The sequence below is a fragment of the Gekko japonicus genome, unplaced genomic scaffold, assembly GCF_001447785.1.
Source record: "Gekko japonicus isolate JY-2015 unplaced genomic scaffold, Gekko_japonicus_V1.1 scaffold148, whole genome shotgun sequence".
NCBI classification, from domain to species: domain Eukaryota; kingdom Metazoa; phylum Chordata; class Lepidosauria; order Squamata; family Gekkonidae; genus Gekko; species Gekko japonicus.
In genome coordinates, this window is record NW_015170892.1 from 1,016,613 (window position 1) to 1,036,190 (window position 19,578).

Consider the following 19,578-nt stretch of genomic DNA (forward strand, 5'->3'; position numbering starts at 1 on the left):
TTGAACTGTAACATGTCTGTTCAAAAATACATTCCGCTTTAAAAACCATTTTGACTACAGAAGTAAAAAAAAGTTTTTCAACCATAAAAATTACTGTTTAAATTAATCTCAAATTATGAATTTTGTACCTTTTTACCACAATTATTTAAGAAAGTAGGGTTGCCAGGTCTGGGATGGAAAATACCTGGGGACTTTGTGGGTGGATCCGGGAGAGGGCGGGGTTTGGGGAGGGGAGGGGCCTCAGCAGGGTGTACAGGGCCACAGAGAGCCCACCCTCCAAAGCAGCCAGTTTCTCCAGGGGAGCTGATCTCTGTCAACTGGAGATCAGCTGTAAAAGTGGGAGGTCTCCAGGCCCCACCTGGAGCCTGGTAACCCTATAAGACAGTAAGTACTGCGATAGAGTGGAAGTTTAGTAAGTCTTTTTTGTCGTCTTGAAGAAACTTCCTCCTCTTTCCTGTGCTGGAACTTTTCATATGCTTTCACCTGCAAATGAGCTCCTGTCAAAGCTCAGACAATTTATGATGTTGCTAAATATATATATGTGCAAATATGAACACTGCATTATCCACAATATTGTGCTAATTGATAATAAATGATTAATGGTAAACAATTGCCCTTCTCTGTAAGAAATGGTTCAGTAAAATATGTTTGTATCCTTTTAATTATAGTTCCCAAGGATGGCCTCAAAAGCCAAGCTGCGTTTGAAGAAATGAGGGCAAATTATATTAAAGAACTGAGGAAGATGGTAACTAAACACCCAAACAGTTCTGGGCAAAGCTGGCAGCGCTTTTACCAACTGACGAAACTCCTGGACTCCATTCATGATGTAAGTAATCAGCTTCCGTGGTTGAAGTATGTTGGTATCAAGATGTTGTATTAACACGAAAGGTGAGATGGGCCCCTGCTGTCATGAGCAAGCCTGGAGCACTGACAGTGTAACTAGACACTGCCATGTGCCAGGAAAAGAGTAGCCCCCCGTGTCTAGCTTCCATGTAATGCAAGTGAAGGTAACTCTGTGGTAACCAATAACACAAAACAGGGCTGAAGAAACATGGCTTGCGTCATTTTCCTCTCCTGCATTTTACCCTCACAACAACCCCGTGAGAGAGATTTAGGCTGAGATTCTGTGACTGGGTCAAGGTCATCCAGCATGCTTTCCGTGGCACAGTAGGCAATCAAACCTGGGTATCCCAGATCCCCGTCTAACCGCTATACCACACTGGCTCTCGTTTAATTTTTAAAATATTAATGGAGAGAAAAGGAGGAACTGGATTTGAGGCGGATGTTTTCAGTGGTTCCTCTGTCACCTGGCTCAGCCTTGGAAGAAAAATTATATAGAAAATTTGAAGAAGAAATATATATTTGGACACACTGAGATACCACTCTTTTAAAAGTTTGCCTTAAAAACTGGAAGGACCATTTGATGAGTAATACTCTGCTAACCAGAATACTGGAATCTGATTTTGAGAGATCAAATGGTTTAAACTGGACCTTGTCAGAAAGGAGAGTTCCCAGCCTTTCTTCAGATCTAACTTCTGAATAATTGCAAATCAGTTTAATGGATTAGAATGCAATTGAAATGTAAGAATTAGATTTCTCATTTTCAGACCCTTTGTATCCATAACTAAGAGAGCCAATTTGGTGTAGTGGTTAGGAGCTCTCACAGGGTTCTGTTATGGGGAGGGGAAGGGATTGTGAGCTGCTCTGAGACTCCTTTGGGTAGTGAGGGGCGGGGTATAAATCCAATCTTCTCCTCCTCTTCTTCTTAATTTTCAGCTGTTATTGGTGAACCCCTTAATAATGCTATTTGTAATTCTCGATGCCCTGTCTCCTGAGTAGTCTCACGGATGCCTGTGGAACTGCTGAAAACATGTTGATTTGTGAATAGTATCTTCAGACTTTTAAAGACATTGCAAATTGCTTTGGACAAGAATGAGTCAATCATAAGAGAAATTTGGAACTCATTTGGATGCATTTTTGACATAATTCCCAACTTGTTTTCTAGTGAGCCTCTGGTTTCTTTATAGCATCTATTTTGTGGAACCACTACTTACAAGAGGACAGCCTACTGTTAAGCTTTTTAAAAGCTGTTAAATTGTACAGCAAAAACAAGCAAACTCCTGTACTCCATTCTTGTGATGTAGCTGGGAAATACACTTCTGAAGCTCATGCTGTGCATAGAATCTTTGGCCTCAGTATGTGAGAGGTTGCATATAAATGTGCCTCTTTGTACTTGACTGGCTTATTTGTGAAGACGGAGTACAGCATGGTGCATTTCAGGACACATCCCTACAAGAGCCTGAGGTCTGTTTACTGAACATACATATGGAATTATTTGTCAAGTCATGTGCTGTTAATTAAAACACTGAAAAATCTCGCTAGGAGTCAGAGTATTATTAGTACCACAGTAACAGTTTATTCTTTAGAGACTAGCTTTTGCTTTTGGGGTGAGCAGAAAGGAAAGAGATGTTTTTCTGCTCAGCATCATCTTGCTCTGCAGACCAGATTAGTTGAAGTATTTGAAATCTGTAGAACTCTGTTGAAGTCGGTGAATCTGAGATGGCATCAATTAATATATTTCAGGCTAACTGGGCTGTTGAGCAGGCAACCTCTCTCTCAGAGATTTTGAAACCCAAACAAATTATACCGTGAGATGCATTTTGAAAGTCTGAATTAATTACACTCTCCAGCTGTAACTGGGCACATTTTAGAAATGCACTAACAAGAGCTGTTGTTGCTTGATTAAAATCTGCCTGAAATGTGTTGTTGGTCATTCACACATGTATATGGTGACACTTACGAAGTGGGACAAAGGGAGAGCCTATTTAAGTGCTTTATAGAGTTGATTAATAAGACTATACTACCTCAGTATGATCACTTGTGTTGAAATCAAAATCTCCGTGCATATGGGATGAGGAGAAAGGTGGCCTTCTGAAATGGTAAGTGCCTACTGGGTACATCAAATGCTTATGAATAACAAAGTTTAGGAAAACGACCATAGTGTCTCATTCTCTTTAAATATTTGAACTGATTGTGCAGCAAAACGTCTGAGGACAGAATGCAACACAGTACTGGTAGTTCATCTTCGGTCTTCTGTGCAGTTCCACATTGGGACTACACTTATGCAGGTCAGCCACTGGAGATTTCTACCAGCATTTTCTTAGGAAATAAAGAGTCTTGGAGGAGCCCCTCCCCTCTGGAGCATGTTAGCAGTTGTTTTCCCGCCCAAACAGCCACGTGCTCTGGAAGGGGCACCTCCCTTTCCCTCAGTTCGTCTTTCGCTGTCATAGCAGGAGGTCATTCTTCTAGCATCTCTACAGGATTCCAAGTAGTTCAAACTGTGCTCTAAAAGAATAATAATAAGGAGATATTGTTGGGTTTTTTTGTCTCAGAAAGCACTTTTAAAGAAGTGTACCCGGTGCAATATGAAAATGATGAGGTCAGATGAACACTCACTCTGTCTCTTATGTTTGGGTGAAGGGTACCAGAAAAGGGGGAAATGTCAGGTGATAGATGGCAGATTTATTAAAGAAAGTTCCTTTGCATTTCTCCATGCCGTCATCATCTGGAGGAAACCTGGGCAAACCTGCTCAAAGGCCATCTTAGATGTGGACACTGCAAGTGTTGTAACCTAACTCAAAATATGACAAGTTTTATCAATCCCTTTGACAAAAAAGAATATGTTCTAAATAATTTCACAACATGCAATTCAGATATGGTTGTATATGCAATCAGATGTCCTTGCAATATGTAGGGAAGACCTCTAGAAAATTAAAGACTTGTATAACAGAACATACAATACTTGAAGGAGTGCTAGACATCAGTGCCATCTGGGAGAAACCTTCTAGTATCCCTGCCACATTGAAGAGAGTGGAAAATCTCTACCGAGTACAGCAAGAAGGGTGCACATACTTATTCACCCATCCTCCCTCCTCATCTTTAATTGCCAAGGAGATGCAGGCTAGACAACAACCTGGTGCACATTCCGCCCCAGTTGATAGAGAATGACATAAGGTTGAAGCAGTCAGCAGGAAGATATTCTTCAGCAGCCATAAATCTGCACATTATGAATTACGGTGCCATAATGAGAGGTTGCTAACTTTTCTTGGAGAAGATCTCCTCCCCAATGACAAAAAAAACAACTGGCCAAGTTATTCCATATGGAAGCCGTGCGCCTCTCAAAACAACCAGTTAACGCTGAGAGGCATGCAGCTGATTCCTTCGCCAGAGCTATGGCATCAGCCATTGTGTTGCACAGACATGCGTGGCTAAGATCAACCGCTCTACCTGTTGAAATGAGGCAAAAGGTTGAAGACTTATCACTTGAGGGCTCCATCATCTAAAACAGACGATGTCATTTCACAAATCAAGAAGAACAAGCAAGACCACTTGTTCCTGTGGTGTCACTCAAGGGCCTGTTCCTTCCTACAAATCTAAGTATCATTTAGTTACCAACAGCAGCCAGCCTATTTGAGGAAGCAGCATGCTCAACACTCAGGTCAAACACGATATCCTCCACAGAAGTTATTCACGAGCTCCCAACCTCAACTGAGGCATAGAGCCTTTCACAGTTCAAGGTCCTTGGGACAGCACCAGCTCCAGCACACCAAGGGCCCATGCCAGTCCCAGAAGGATTCCTTCTGACTAGCAGATGCACAGGAAGCCACCCCTGTTAGGTTTTTTGGACAGGCTATCCCTATTTTTTGATAAATGGCAAGCAGTTACCGCTGACTTCTGGGTGTTATCCATTGTACATGTCTGAACTTGAGAGTGAATTGTCTGCCCTCTTGTATAAGGGAGCAGTGCAAACAGTAACTGGCAAGGGTTGTTTTCTGGGGTTCTTTTCTAGATTTTTTCTGGTTCCTAAGAAGGATGGCAGCTGTAGGCCTATCTTGGAGCTTAGGAATTTAATTTTTTTCCTTCAGGTTAAACAGTTCTGAATGTTATCAATCCCAGCAGTTCTGCAGTCTCTCACATTAAATTGTTGGTTTGTTGTTTTGGATTTGCAGGATGCTTATTTTCACATAGCTTCTATCATCATCATCATCGTTATTTCAATTTCTATCCTGCCCATCGGGCTTTCCATGGCACCAAGTGTTTATGAAATGTTTGGCAGTAGTGATAGCTTACCTTGGTTTCAAAGGATGATTAGTTGGTCACAGCCCCATCATATGAGATGTTACAAGCACAAATACAGTTCATCTTGAACATGAGTGAGGAGCTAGGACTGGTTGATAAAGACAGAATGTCAGTGCTTGTGCCAACTGAACAAGCTACCCTTTTAGACTCCACTAGAGCATGAGCATTCCTTCCCAGGACACACAGATTACAGCCCTGATTCATTGACTGACAAGAAATAGATTCCAGTCAGTGTTTTTTTCTCAGAAATTACTGGAACTGGTGGCCTTAACTAAAGCCATGGTTCTCTTAGCTCACCTAAGAATGCACCCCCTTCAGAATTGATTCATCAGAAGATTTTCACCATCAGCTCATTCTCAAAACACTACGCTCTCTACCCCTAGTTACATTATTCCTCAGCTTGCTTGGTGCCCGAATGACTCCAATCTGTTGGTGGGAGTTCATATACTCTGCAAGTCACCAAGGCAGACATAGCTCCACACCCTACTGTCAATGTCCAGAGGAATTTTTATGCATCTACCCTTTGAACCAGACCTTTTATGCAAGGGTCCTCTTGTTCACCATAAAGTCTGCAGATTGTGATTTAACAGCATGGTTGCTAAATCAACATAGTTAAATTTTCCAATAGGGTGGCTGATGTCCTACTGAATGCTCATAGACCTTCTACAAGGTGCTCTTATGCTTCAAAGTGGTCTCATTTGTCCAAGTAGCCATTAGCTAAAGGAGTTCCCACACCTACCTGCCCCCTTCCACTTATATTTGAATATATCCTGTCTTCAGGGGATTCAAGTTTAATGGTGATTTCTGTAAAGGTTTACCTTGCAGCTATATCTACTTTGCACTCCCTGGTTGATGGCAGAACTTTCTTTTCCCATGAGGACCCTAAAAGGTTCTTGAAGGGGTTATTTAACTTATTTCCCCCCAGTGCACACGTTGTGCCTCAATGGTCTCTATCTTTGGTTCTTGCACAGCTCATGCTCCTGCCTATTTATTTATTTATTTATTTTGTTTGACTTGTATCCTGCCCTTCCTGCAAGCAGGCTCAGTGCGGGTAACATAAATAGAACAAAAATCCATACAATTTAAACATATCAAATAAAAATAATGGTTAACACAGTTAAAACAAGACCACTCACTTCATGCAACTTAAACCTCCTTTCCATCAAAATAGTGTTCCTAGTAGCAATCACATCTGCTAGGAGGGTGGGAGAACTAATGGCTTTATGGGCTGACCCACCCTTTGTCAGATTTCATGCCGCCCTGAGCTTTACGGGTAGGGCGGGATATAAATCCCAGAATAAATAAATAAATAAAATAAAAATGGAGAAAAGGTAGTGCTTTGGCCTAGCTAGAGATGTAAAATTTCCGGAAATTTTGAAGCTCGGAAAAAAACCCGGGGTTTTTTTCTGTTTTTTTCCAGGAAAAAACTGAAATTTTGGGAAAAATTGAAAAAATGCTACATTAGCATTTCTTTTGTCTTTTCTAGATTGAAAGTCATTCTGTTACTTTAGGAACATAAAATATGACTATGGACATTTTTACTTGGCATGAAATTATCACAACTAGCATATTAAAAATATAGTGTATCCAAACAATTATTACAAACAGAATACCCACCCACATGCAAAAACAAAACTGAAACTTTTTTATTTTCTTCTGACAATCGCACCTCCTAAAGGAAGAAATGCATCTTGTTCTTGCATTGGAGAGTTCAGTTTATAACCTAGGACTTGCTTGTCCTCAGTGCACAGAAATTAGATCAATCTTATACTATATATATTTTATTAATCATGTTAAAATAAAACATTCCATAATCAATTTTTTTCTTTTCTTTTTTCAATTTTTCCAATTTTTCGGGAAAAAACAAAAAGGCTTCAGGAAAATAACTGAAAAAACCGGTTTCCCCCCGAATTTTTCCATTTTTTTTCCGGGCCTTCACATCTCTAGGCCTAGCCTACAGTTCTGCCTGGAAGTGGTATCATTTTACTATTTAGCATAGGATATTATTTATTTATTTAACTATTTATATCCCGCCCTACCCCATCCTGCCTGTCTTCTTTCCCCTTCCCTACATCAGAGTTGAAAAGAATGCTCCATTCATTGGATGTTGAAGGGGTGTAATTACATTATTTAAACGGAATACAGCCTTTCTGGAAAACTCCCCAACTGTTTGTTATTCATGCCCCTCTAAGGGGAAGGCAGCCACTTTTCAAACCATATCTAGATGGATAGTCTCTGCTTTTTTGATCAACAGGCCAAGCTATCCTGCCCTCTTGGCATTTGTGCTCAAGTCACAAGCAACATGGGTCACCTTTCATCATGGAACACCACTCGTGGACATCTGTAGGGCAGCCACATGGTCATCTGCTGACACATTCATTAAGCACTGTTCTGTTGACATGAATACAAGAAGAGATACATTAGTGGGCAAGATGGTTTTGCATTTGTTGTTCCATGAGAGCATCACACCTGTCTCCATGGTGAGTAGCTTGCTAGTCTCCCAATGTGGGACTGCAGAGAAGACTGAAGATGAAAACAGTGTTGCACTTAGCTGTACATAAGAACATAAGAGAAGCCAATGTTGGATCAGGCCAATGGCCCATCCAGTCCAACACTCTGTCACACAGTGGCCAAAAATACCAGGTGCCATCAGGAGCCCTCCCACTGTTGCCCCCCCCGGCACCAAGAATAACATCACTTGCCTCTGACTGAGAGTTCCTATCTATACCTTGTGGCTAATAGCCACTGATTGACTTCTGCTCCATATGTTTATCCAATTCCCTGTTGAAGCCATCCATGCTTGTAGCCGCCACCACCTCCTGTGGCAGTGAATTCCATGTGTTAATCACTCTTTGGGTGAAGAAGTACTTCCTTTTATCTGTTCTAACCCGACCGCTCAGCAATTTCATGGAGTGCCCACGAGTTCTTGTATTGTGAGAAAGGGAGAAAAGTACCTCTTTCTCTACCTGCTCTATCCCATGCATAATCTTGTAAACCTCGATCATGTCACCCCTCAGTCATCAAGTTGTCTTCTGTGCAGGCACACATTCCCTCCCTCCTGCCCTGCTGTGAGCTCTCCTTTTCGAGCTTCTGCTCATGGCAGCTCAGGAGAACTGAGGGAAAGGGGAGTGCCCTCTCTGGAGTACATGGAAAGGGCTGCTAACTGCTCCAGAGGGGAGGGGATTCCCCAAGACTCTTTCCTTCCTAAGCAAATGCTAGTAGAGACCTCTGGTGGCCAGCATGTGCAAGCACAGTCCCAGTGTGGGACTACAGAAAATATCAAAGATGAACATTTACAGGTAAGTACAACACTGTTTTCCTACTAAACTTGTTATCTAGAATAGTTTCAATGACATGTATAATAAAATGACACAGTACTAAGTACAGTAAGACAGAAACAATGCATTGACTCCATAACATGCAGCTCAATAGTGAAGGGAAACATTTTACATTGCTCAGTGGTTTTAGCTGGATTGTGCATGGTGAACATATGTGCAGAAAGAAAAATGCAGAGCACAGGAAAATATTTCCTGACAGAACAGGTAGGCAGATAAGTATTCAAAAGCATCAGCAACTTTATTCACAGATCCCCTAAGCACTGAAAGAAAAACAAAGCAATTATTGAACAGCTTGAATTCAGACATGCAGAGGTCACAGTGCTGATGAAGCCGGATTTAAGCTTCTCTCAACGGATTGAAATCAGTGGGACTCACACCTCATTTGCAGGAGGAGCTCCTTACTGCAGCACCAGCTTCATGGTGTTGGAGGAGGAGGGGGCTGTGTTGAGGCAGAGACTGGTGCAAAACTAACACTACATTGCTTTTGATAGCACAACAGGACCTAGGCTTGGTTTTTACACCATTTTAAATTTTTTAAAAAAACTTTGGCTTAACTAGTTTTGGGATACCTGTATCTCAGTGCAAATGAAGAGTGTTCAAATAGTCACAATAACTGGGATCCTCTTTCCACCCCTGAGGAAAAGATTTCACAGTTTACATTTAAAATAAATCTTATTGCCCCAGTTTATCAGAGGTGCCTTTTTAGTCCATCAGAAGATTCATAAATGATCTTGACTAGAGATGCTAAGCCTCAGAACTAGATAATTGTTCAGCCCTGTGACGGTAATCATAAATAACTGGAAACTACTGTGACCACATCAGTCTTTATAGAGGCAATTTGGAAAACTTCTTTTGATTTCTGAAGAGAGTTTTTTGCCCCACTAGCATTTCTTGCAGAGAAATGTTAATCGCATAAAAATAATTATTATTAGGCACCAATTATTATTATTGTTGTTATTATTATATTATTATACAAACATGAATATGGTGTTATTAAAAGTATAGTTTACTTTGAGCACACTCTAAATGTGATGCCTACAGCATGGTTTTTTTATAGTTATGTCCCAGCCGAAGCTAGGAGATTTTATTGTTTCCAGAAAAGAAAGATACCGTACTACAAGAATAAGACAACAACTAACAAACACTGTCCATTTCTGTCTCTTAAATTAGGTCAGATGCTAATAACAGATCACTATAATCATGTGATAAGAAAATATTCATAAATCACAGAAATTCCTGTTCAGGTTGGCTTGCTGGAAGGCTTGCTAGATTGCTGACAGTACCATTGAAGGCATCTTTCTTGCATTTTCAATAATTGCTGGCCATGGATATCAGGATGGGTGTACTGCACAATGCAAACTGCAATATCAGCATTTTACAGCATAGTAGCAATTTTGCTTTTGTTATTAGGTACCCTTGGTGATTGCTAAAAAGCAACAAGAAATATTATGTTCTCTCATCTTTAAATAGTCAAATCATACCAAATTATTATTTTTTACCATTATTCCTTAAATACACATGCCTTAAATTAGCACTTTTAAAAGTTCTAGTCAGAGGAAGCAACCCCCAAATAACTATAAATCTCATTCCAGTTTTCTACCCAATGTTCTCATTTTTCACTGTGGACATTGAACAGGAGAGAAGGTAGGAGAAGAGTAGATGATTGAGCAGATGAGAATGAATTTGATCAGGAAGATTTTAACTGACTCAGCTCCAGAGCTGCTGCCTCCATTTCTTCCCAGGAAATCTGGACAAAATTTGATTGATCTCCACAACAAAGGGGGTGGTGGTCTGGAATATTTTCAAGGGGGCATTGCCCCCATATTCTCCTTGGGCCTGACCATTGTTTTTTATCCCTTTACTCAAGATTACATTTATTCATGGCTTTTTTTGTAGAAAAAGCCCAGCAGGAACTCATTAGCATAATTGGCCACACCCAACATCAGGAACGTATTAGCATATTAGGCCACACCCCTGGCAGCACAGCTCATTAGTATATGAGGCCACACCCCTATGTTACCAGAAGTGTGCTCATCCAGCCACACCCACCTTTTGCTTCTTATTCTGTTTACCTTGTTTGTTGTCAAAACCCAGGGCTTTTTTGTAGCAGGAATTCCTTTGCATGTTAGGCCACACACCCCTAATGTAGCCAATCCTAATGAGTTCCTGCTGTTGGGTGTGGCTTATTATGCTAATGAGTTCCTGCTGGGCGTGGCCAACTCAGGAGCCAGCCGGAACCCCGGTTCTGTGCGTTCTTGCCCAAAATTAGGCCTGCATTTATTTATGTCAAATTATCATCCTCTCCCAATTTTTTGCCTGGTGGCATTAACTTGTTCTATGTCTTCATGCAGACCCTGGGATTTGGTTTTAATAAAAATCAGTAGTTTAGATAGCTGGTTTAAGAGGGAATTATAATAAAAAGTCATATAAATTTTTTAATTACCTATATTTGACATTGGATTAAATCTAGTCTTTGTAGTCTGTTCAGCAAACAGCATCTTTTGCTTTTTAAAGGTCATCAAAACCCTTTATCTCTAGTCCCATTCAAGTAACACACATGCTGTTTTACAGCCCAAATGAATGGGTAAATCTCAGTTAAGAACTCATCCTTATATCTTTAGAGTGTCAACATGTGATATAGCATGAGTTACATAACGAGTATTGGATGTACTTTTTTAATTTCCTGTATGTTGTTGATTGAACTGTAATTTCAAATATGAGTCATGATGTATGTGAGCCTAATTCTTAAAAAAAAAAGTTGACTGAACACCTGGAACCATTCTGAAGGATCTGAGTTGATGCTTGGCAGCCAATAAGAGGTATCAGTCATCACTTTTACTTGGCTTTATGGCTTGTCGTTCTATAGTCCAAGCAGGGGTACACAGTTTGGCTGCTGTCTTTAAAAAAGAAGAACACCCTTGTTGAAGAGAACACAGAAATCAGATATATTTCCCATTTCCCATCTAGGTCTTAAAGCCAATAGGCTGTTCGACCAGAAAAAAATAGCAATATAACAAAAAAGTCATTGCTCTTCAATAGTCATTAAAACAAACAATGTTTAATTGCAGCAGCTGTGTATTTACACACATCTAATATGAATCTGTGGCAAATCTGCATTTAGTCATTTGTTAAATACATATTTTACCTTTGCACAAGAACCTAAGAAAATTCATAAACATTGACCTGTATCCTACCATTCACCTAAGCAGAGTTTGAAGCTTTCCTCCAGCTTCAGCAGCCTTGAAACCCTCTCTTTAACTTAAGTGGCTCTTCCCACCAACAGAAAATTAGCTGTTGGCCCTGCATGGAAACGTTAGCCCTTCTAGAACATCAGCTCTCCAGAACATTCTCCTGTGTTTTCTTCCCAGTCACATTTTATTATGGATGTATGTGTGTATGTGCTGTGTCCGGACACAAAATATTCTAAGTGATGCATCTTTAAGGCCAGTTTGTTTTAGGCCTGTTATTCCCATGGAATGGTACTGGATTTGGTCATCTGGAATACTTTTGGCTTGACATAGGGCAGAATATGTGAACTGGAGTCTGCACCAGTCTACCCTAATAGAACTTGGCAACAAACTCTTGAATTTGTCACCTAAACTAAAGATTAATTGACTTTGGACACTTCTTCTGATGTGCATACTTGTGGGAATAAAATGAATCCCACTTGAATTATGAACCCTTTGATGGACACTTTGCTTCTCTGAAGAATCAAGAACTTTTTAGACACTAAAAGTGGATTACAGAAAATGTATATTTTTACTACACACAATATTGTAATACATTCAAAATCTAATGTGTGTATTTTTCCTGGACAATCCGGCATGACCGTCCAAACCAGAGGCACAGCCAAGGCTTTCCCCACCATTTCTTGTGGAGTGAGAAAATTCATGTCTTTCGCACTTGCAGAGCTTGGCTGTTGCATAGCAGGCCATTTGCTATACCCTTCTGGATCACAGACACTCTTTTGTGCAATCTTGAGATTATACAGACAGAGGAAGATTTAAATCTATTCAGTTCCTGGGGAAAATATATATATACACATACATATATACATATACAAAATCTCCTATAGGAGTAAAAAAAAAAAAGAGCCTGCAGGTGCACCAGATGAGAGGTACTTCTTACCATTTTGTGTGGCACTCTTCAGTTGTCAGTGTTGCTGCCACACTGTCTGTTGATAAGCTTTATCTTTCCAGAAAGTTGCATAAAATATATTAGTCGGCTTCGATCCATCTTTGCTTTATGTGCATTTCCATGGGAAAAATGGCAGCTTCTGATACATTAAAAATGTGGTTGACATATTTAAAATAAATGTTAAAGAGCTGAGAGCCAACTTTGTGAGAAAATGCAACCTATGACATACATGTCTTGGATTTATATACTGCGGGGTATGTGCTGTACTCAGCCCCAGCCTTCAAGAGTCCCATGGAGATGCTCATTTCTGACGCAGGTTCCTTTTGGCTGGGGAAATTATGTGGTTACTGTATATTTAGTAATTATATTTTCCTTTTTATATATTAGTGTATTTGGTTTAGAAAAGTACACTCTTAAGGATATAATATCCCTACAGACTTGTATTCATGGATAACATGATCCATGTATATAATATTTCAGGTGATTTTAAAGACTTATTCCTGACAAAATGGAGGTGCTATTGGTAGATGTTCTGGATAGGGTTGTACTCCTGCTAAAGGACCAGGCTTGCAACTTGGGGGTACTCCTGAATCCAGGGTTTCTCTTCTATAGGCAGATGGTAGTGGTGGCCAGGGGTTCCTTTCACCAGCTTTGGCTGGTGAACCAGCTGCCATCCTTCCTGGGTAGAAAAGATCATGCCACTATGGTGCATGATGACATAGTAACATCTAGATTTGATTACTGCAATGTGCTCTATGTGGGGTTGCCCTTGAACACTAGTCAGAAGCTAGAGTTGGTACAGAATGTTGCAGCCAGAAGTGTTGGCTGAAATGGGTCATAGGGACCATATCACTCCAGTCTTGTTCCATCTACACTGGCACCCAATTTCTTTCCAGGCTGAATTCAAGGTGCTGGTATTGGCCTTTAGAGTCCTATGTGGCTTAAGGCCATCATAACTTAAGGGACCACCTTCTCCCATGTGAACATACCTGTTAATTCTGATCATCTTTGGAGGCCCTGCTTGGATTCCTCCCTCCCTCATCTGCAGCTAGATGGACGATGACCCAAGAAAGGACCCTCTCCATCATGGAACCAAAACTTTGGAACTCCATCCCCAGGGAGATTCATCTGTCTCCTTCTATTGGTGTCTATAGCCAGTGGGTGAAGACTTTTTGTTTTGTTTGACATACCTCAGTATGGAGCATTTGCTTGGCTCCCTCCCTGGTTCTGATGCTATATATGTTTTTATTGAATTACATTATCATTTTAAATGTTGTTTTTAATTGTTCAAATGTTCAGTGTTTTCATGTTCGCCATCTTAGGAACCCTGATTGGATGGAAAGGTGGTATAAAAATGTTTTAAAGAAAGATTTTGAAGAAGTTATAAGAATGCTTATTTTTCATTTGAGGTAGAGCCTCTGCTTAGCATGCAGAGGGTCCAGGCTTCAGTCCCCAACATCTCCAGTTGGAGGGACCAGGCAGTAGGCAATGTGGGGGACTTCTGCCTGAGGCCCTGGAGAGCCGCTGCCAGTCTGAGCAGACAATACTGACCTTGATGGACCAGGGGTCTGATAAGGCAGCTTCATGTGTTCATTTCCCAACCATTTATGTCAGAGATGTTGAACTCATTTGTTACGAGGGCCAGATCTGAAATGAATGTCACTTTGTTGGGCCAGGCCATGTGTGCCATTAAAATTTAACACAAGGTACCAGAGATATAAACTTTATAAAGATTATTTCAGATGCCGAATGGCAATAGCAGGTGTGATTGGATTAAGTGTGATATGCAGATGGGTGGACATATCAGCATTGGTGTGATATACAGAGGCATGGTAATGAGCATTGGTACAGGAAACCTAGGTCTCAATTTGGTAGAGGGGGATTCAGTTCAGGAGGATGCAAAGAATAGATGGAAATAAGTATTAAGAAGTGAGCAGTGACTCACAAAAGCACATATTGTACCACAATTTTGTTAGTCTAAAGGTGATACTGGACTCTTACTGTTTCTATTACTATTAGAAACCACAACATTAAAAAACCAGTGGGGGGACATTTTAACCTTCCAGGGCATTCAGTTGCTGACCTAAGAGTAGCAGTTCTCTTAGAAAGGAATTTCAAAGGGAGATTAGAGAGACTGCTGAATTGCAACTGGTAATGAAGCTCAAGACAATGCAATTTTCTGGACTGAATTGAGACCTAGGTTTCTTCTCTCATTACCAATGCCTGCTGTTGTCATTTGGCGTCTGAAATCACTTCACTGTCCAAGATATGAGGACAGATGGACTCACATTCAAGCTGTATCTGAAGAAGTGAGCAGTGATTCGTGAAAGCTCATGTCCTGCCACAAATTTTGTTAGTCATTAAGGTGCTGCTGTACTCTTGCTCCCTTTCACTAATAAGGAATGCAAGCTGTGCTGTTCTCTCTCTCCCCCCCCAATCTGTTAGAAATGGAAAGGAGGATCTCTCCAAGTGTCACGGGACTCCCCACTCTACCTCTTTTTCTGGGGTGCTCCCTCTGGCTCCCTCCCTCCCTCTGAAGAAAAAGTGTGCTTCTATCTGGAATAAAACGTTGCTGGTCTTCTTAGAAGTCCCACGAGATGCCATTTTCTCCCCTTGCTCTGGCTCTTTCCCTCCCCCTCCCTCCCCAGAGGGGGGGGAGGAGCACTCAGCCAATCGGGGGAAGGCTTTCTTTTCTCGCCTCTGAAGCAGGAAATAGCTGACATTGGCCAAAAGGAGCTGCGATGTTAGAAGTAGGAAGTGGCCCACAGCTAGTTGCTCCCAGGCCAGATTGGGGCCTTGCAGGGGCCAGATGTTTGACGCCCCTGATTTAGGTTATGCAAAAGGCTGTAATATTTTTAAAAATCAGTTCACTACCAGGAATGATACTGATGTTTCACTGGAAGCTGTTTTGTGATCAAAATGTAGTTGAATTTTTATATGAAAATTCCATTTTGTTATCTCCCGCTTCAGCATTATACTGCATGTCTCTCCATTATAAATAACACGGTTGTAAGCCATTTCTTTTTACATCTACAATATGACATTCAGTAGTGAAGAATTTTAAGAGTAGTTGTTTTCAAGGCAAAGAAGGTGGCTATGAAAGAGGCCTTAGATATTTTTTTTTTTTTGCTTAAAAAACCCCACAAGACTCCAGTGCAGGTAGTAGAAAGTGGTGAAAGGAGTTAGCAGGGCATTTTATTTGAAATTGCTATTACATTCTGGATTTGTTTTCCAAGTAATCAGAAAATGAGCAGAAAAAAGCTGTTTATGGAGATTTATTTTGCCAAACCAAGGGCAGATAAATACCAAGGAAATCATTTTTGTTTATATAGACACCATACTGTAAGTAGCCTAATAAATGTAAAAGGTATAGTTTTAGGACAAATCTGCAGTTTTCCTGTTTTATTTTTTATTTAAAATGGCCACAGCCCAGAATGGATTGTGGACACAGCATTGTAAGAAGATGGTCTAACAGTTTCTCAGATATTGTGTTTCTCGCAAGCTGCTGTTTGCTCCATGAGGGGGAAAATACAGGTGCCTGAGCGCCCCCCCCCCCAACATCTAATTGCAGATTTGGAATTAGGAAAACCAGGAAAGCTCTCCCATGGCTGATTTTAAATTAAAAGTTTCAGAAGATCAGCTCACTGATATCTTGCATCATGTCTACTTTAGCCTTAAGGGACTTTGTTTATTATACTGTTTATACTTTGTGTGATATAAAACTTTTCCACATCCGTTTTTCATGCTCACATTTCCTGATCTTTTCTCCTGTTCCTTTTCAGCTTGTTAGCGATTTGTTGGAATTCTGTTTCTACACCTTCCGAGAGTCCCAAGCTCTGAAAGTGGAGTTTCCAGCTATGCTGGTAGAAATCATCAGTGATCAGTTGCCCAAGGTGGAATCTGGAAATGCCAAGCCCCTCTACTTCCACAGGAAGTGACAGATGTCTTAATGGAGAAAGAAAACTTTGCCTTAAGTTTCCCTGTGCTATTCTACACCCACGAAGGACTCAAGAAACCACATTTAAAATATGCTGTACAAAAATTGTTCAAAAGTCTGACTAGTCTAAAAAACAACAACACAGGAAGGGTTTGGAGGCTGGAAAGAAGTTTATGTGAAGTCAATGAAGTCATTAAGATGGTTAAAGAACTATTACCATACTCCCAATACACCAACATTTAGGAAAAAAATATGTTCCTGTTCCTCTGGATGAAAAGCCATATCTAGTCAAATAACTCTTTGATTTTGATATTTTAAGAGATGAACATTTTAAATATGCCATGTAGTTTCTGGTATATGCTTGTTTCAAAAGGGTTCAAGGACTAAGATGAACTTTTAAAAGCTTACCATTGGTTTGCACATAAAACACAGTCAATATGGGGCATTAATTCTTGTACTATATACACACATACACAGAGAGAGAGACAAAAACAACAACCCTGGATGTGTAAAATAAATAATGAAGCATTTGGTGTGGAATAATCTTGGTATCTCCACCTGCGGCATTTGTTATCCCATATTATCCATCATAAGATGATCTACACTGTGTTAAGTGTTCATTTATTATTTAACTTGAAAAGGATAAGATGTTAAAACAAATGCCTCTGTTTCAGTTTATGGTATCTATTGTGCTGGCTTTACCAATAATTTTTCGCAGTCTTTTGCTGTACTGTACATTGCTGTATGTATAAATTGAAGGACCTGAAAAAAATGGTATAAGGAACTTTTGTAAATGAGACCTAAAAATCTTTAATGGTTAATAGGATGAATGGGAAAGTATTTTTGGAAGAATTCTATTTTGCTGGAGACTATTTAATTACTCTTTTTTGTCTAAACACAAGGTAATTTTTTTTGTAAAGTGAATCGTTCTGCATGCATAATGAACCGTTTACAGTGTATTTAAGAAAGGGAAAGCTGTGCCTTTTAGCATCATATCTAATTTCCCATCTGACAGCGTCCGTTGTAAATAACCACCCATAACAATTTTCAGTTATATTTTTGCATTCTTTTCTATATATTTTCATCCATGTACCTCCCTTTTCCTCAGCATTTGTCTGCTGCTTTTCCACAGTTTGAGCATGCTAGGTTGTGGCTTGTGCCTCTAGCTAGCTTTGCAGATAAATGCACATTTCACCTACCAAGATAAACTCCAAAGGGCACAATCCTTCAAGATGTCCTGCACCAGCCCTATTGATGTGAGCTAGGGTTGCCAACCTCCAGGTGGTGGCTGGAGATCTCCTACCATTACAACTGATCTCCAGGTGACAGAAGAGATCAGTTCACCTGGAAAAAATGGCGACTTTTGAAGGTGAACTCTATGGCTTTATACCCTGTTGAAGCCAGTTTGGTGTAGTGGTTAAGTGCATGGACTCTAATCTGGGAGAACTGGGTTTGATCCCCCACTTCTCCACTTGCACCTGCTGGATGACCTTGGGCAAGCCGTAGTTCTGGCACAGCTGTTCTTGAAAAAGAGCAGTTTCTGCCAGAGCTCTCTCAGCCCCACCTACCTCACAGGGTGTCTGTTGTGGGGAGGGGAAGGAGTTTGTAAGCCGCTCTGAGACTCCCTTGGGTAGTGAAGGGCGAGGTATAAATCCAATCTCCTCTTCTTCTCTTCTCTCCCCTCCCCAAACCCCACTCTCAGACTCTACCCCCAAAATCTCCAGGTGTTTCCCAACCTGGAGCTGGCAACCCTAACATGAACACAGCTGTGTAAGAGTACTGGCCTGTCATTTTAAAAGCGCTTTTGCAAGACAGTTTCATGGGCTGTGCCCAGAGTCTCCTGAAAGACTTGTCAGTTCCCATATGAAGTGAGGTTATGCCTGCTGCTCTGATTTACTTAAAGGCCATAGTCTATGCACAGGCAAATCTAGCCCTTTGGTTTCAGTGGGAATTTTTAGCACCTACTGCTATGCTAGATTGTGTCCAAAGAGATAAAGATAAATATATATACTACATGCCATCCCTTGCTTTCCTTTTTCAATCTGGAATGTATGTAAATTACAAAAACAAGAGATAATAAATCCTAATATGAAAAATTATGTTCTTCTAGGAAAAGATAATATTTTATCACATGTTCTAGGTAGATTTGGACTTACTATGCGATTGGGAGGGGTTCTGCTGACAGATTTGGGATAGGGTTTTACACCCGGGTACAAAACCAGTTTATTTACATTTATATCTCATGGATTTTAGTACCATTTACCTACATGTAATTGCATTTAGAATTGCCACCTCAATACAGGCAAGTAATAGTAATTCTTTAACACATTTAGAAGCTGGCCCTAAAAATAGAACTAACAAATATTGACTCCCCCCCCCCCCCAATCCTACTGATTTGGCTATTTTTAGAAAGACATTTTATGGGCTGAGATTATGAAGACTGATAGGAATACTTTACATTTTGGATCATAAACCACAAATGCTCTTCCAGTGATCACTAAGACTTTATATTACAAATTCACAATTTAAAGGGGAAAATTTGTCAGTTATCCTTCTGTTAACCTGTGTCTAGGCAGAAGTTTACGGTTGAGCTGCAACTGTGAAAAAGTCTTAAACTGGGGTCCCAAAAGCTTCATCAGATATGCCCAAAGCTTAAATTTGATTTTTTCCACTGATGGGTATCACAAACTGCTGTTAGAGTACCTGCATTTTCCAAAGTGATTTGCCATACAGAAGTCCCTTTTCAAGAAATAGAAGCCAGAGTCTCGTAAGCTCTTGAACTAGTTGTGTGATTCACTGGATTCCATCTTCATTTCTCCAGAATGAAACATATATCATATTCAGAAAGGTAAAGTGTTTTGGCATCTAAGAAACAAGATGCAAACTTCACCACTTTTCTTTTTTGAATTCCATGCCTAACTGAATGGGAAATCTGCATAAGGCTACACTGGGAAAAGATCAATATACAAAATAAGACATGCATACATTATTTAGTTTTAGAATGCTAATTCACAAATCAGCTCCTTT

General features: G+C 40.3%; 1 protein-coding gene across 1 annotated transcript in view; it reads left to right on the forward strand.

Annotated features, from left to right (window-relative positions):
• NR3C2 (nuclear receptor subfamily 3 group C member 2) overlaps positions 1 to 17,258 on the forward strand; it is a 222,677-nt gene extending 205,419 nt beyond the window's left edge. Inside the window, exons 9-10 of the mRNA XM_015418463.1 lie at positions 669 to 826; positions 16,397 to 17,258. Coding sequence (XP_015273949.1) covers positions 669 to 826; positions 16,397 to 16,552 — 314 coding nt within the window. The 3' untranslated portion in view covers positions 16,553 to 17,258. The remainder of the gene's footprint in view (positions 1 to 668; positions 827 to 16,396) is intronic.
• The last annotated feature ends 2,320 nt before the right edge of the window (positions 17,259 to 19,578 follow it).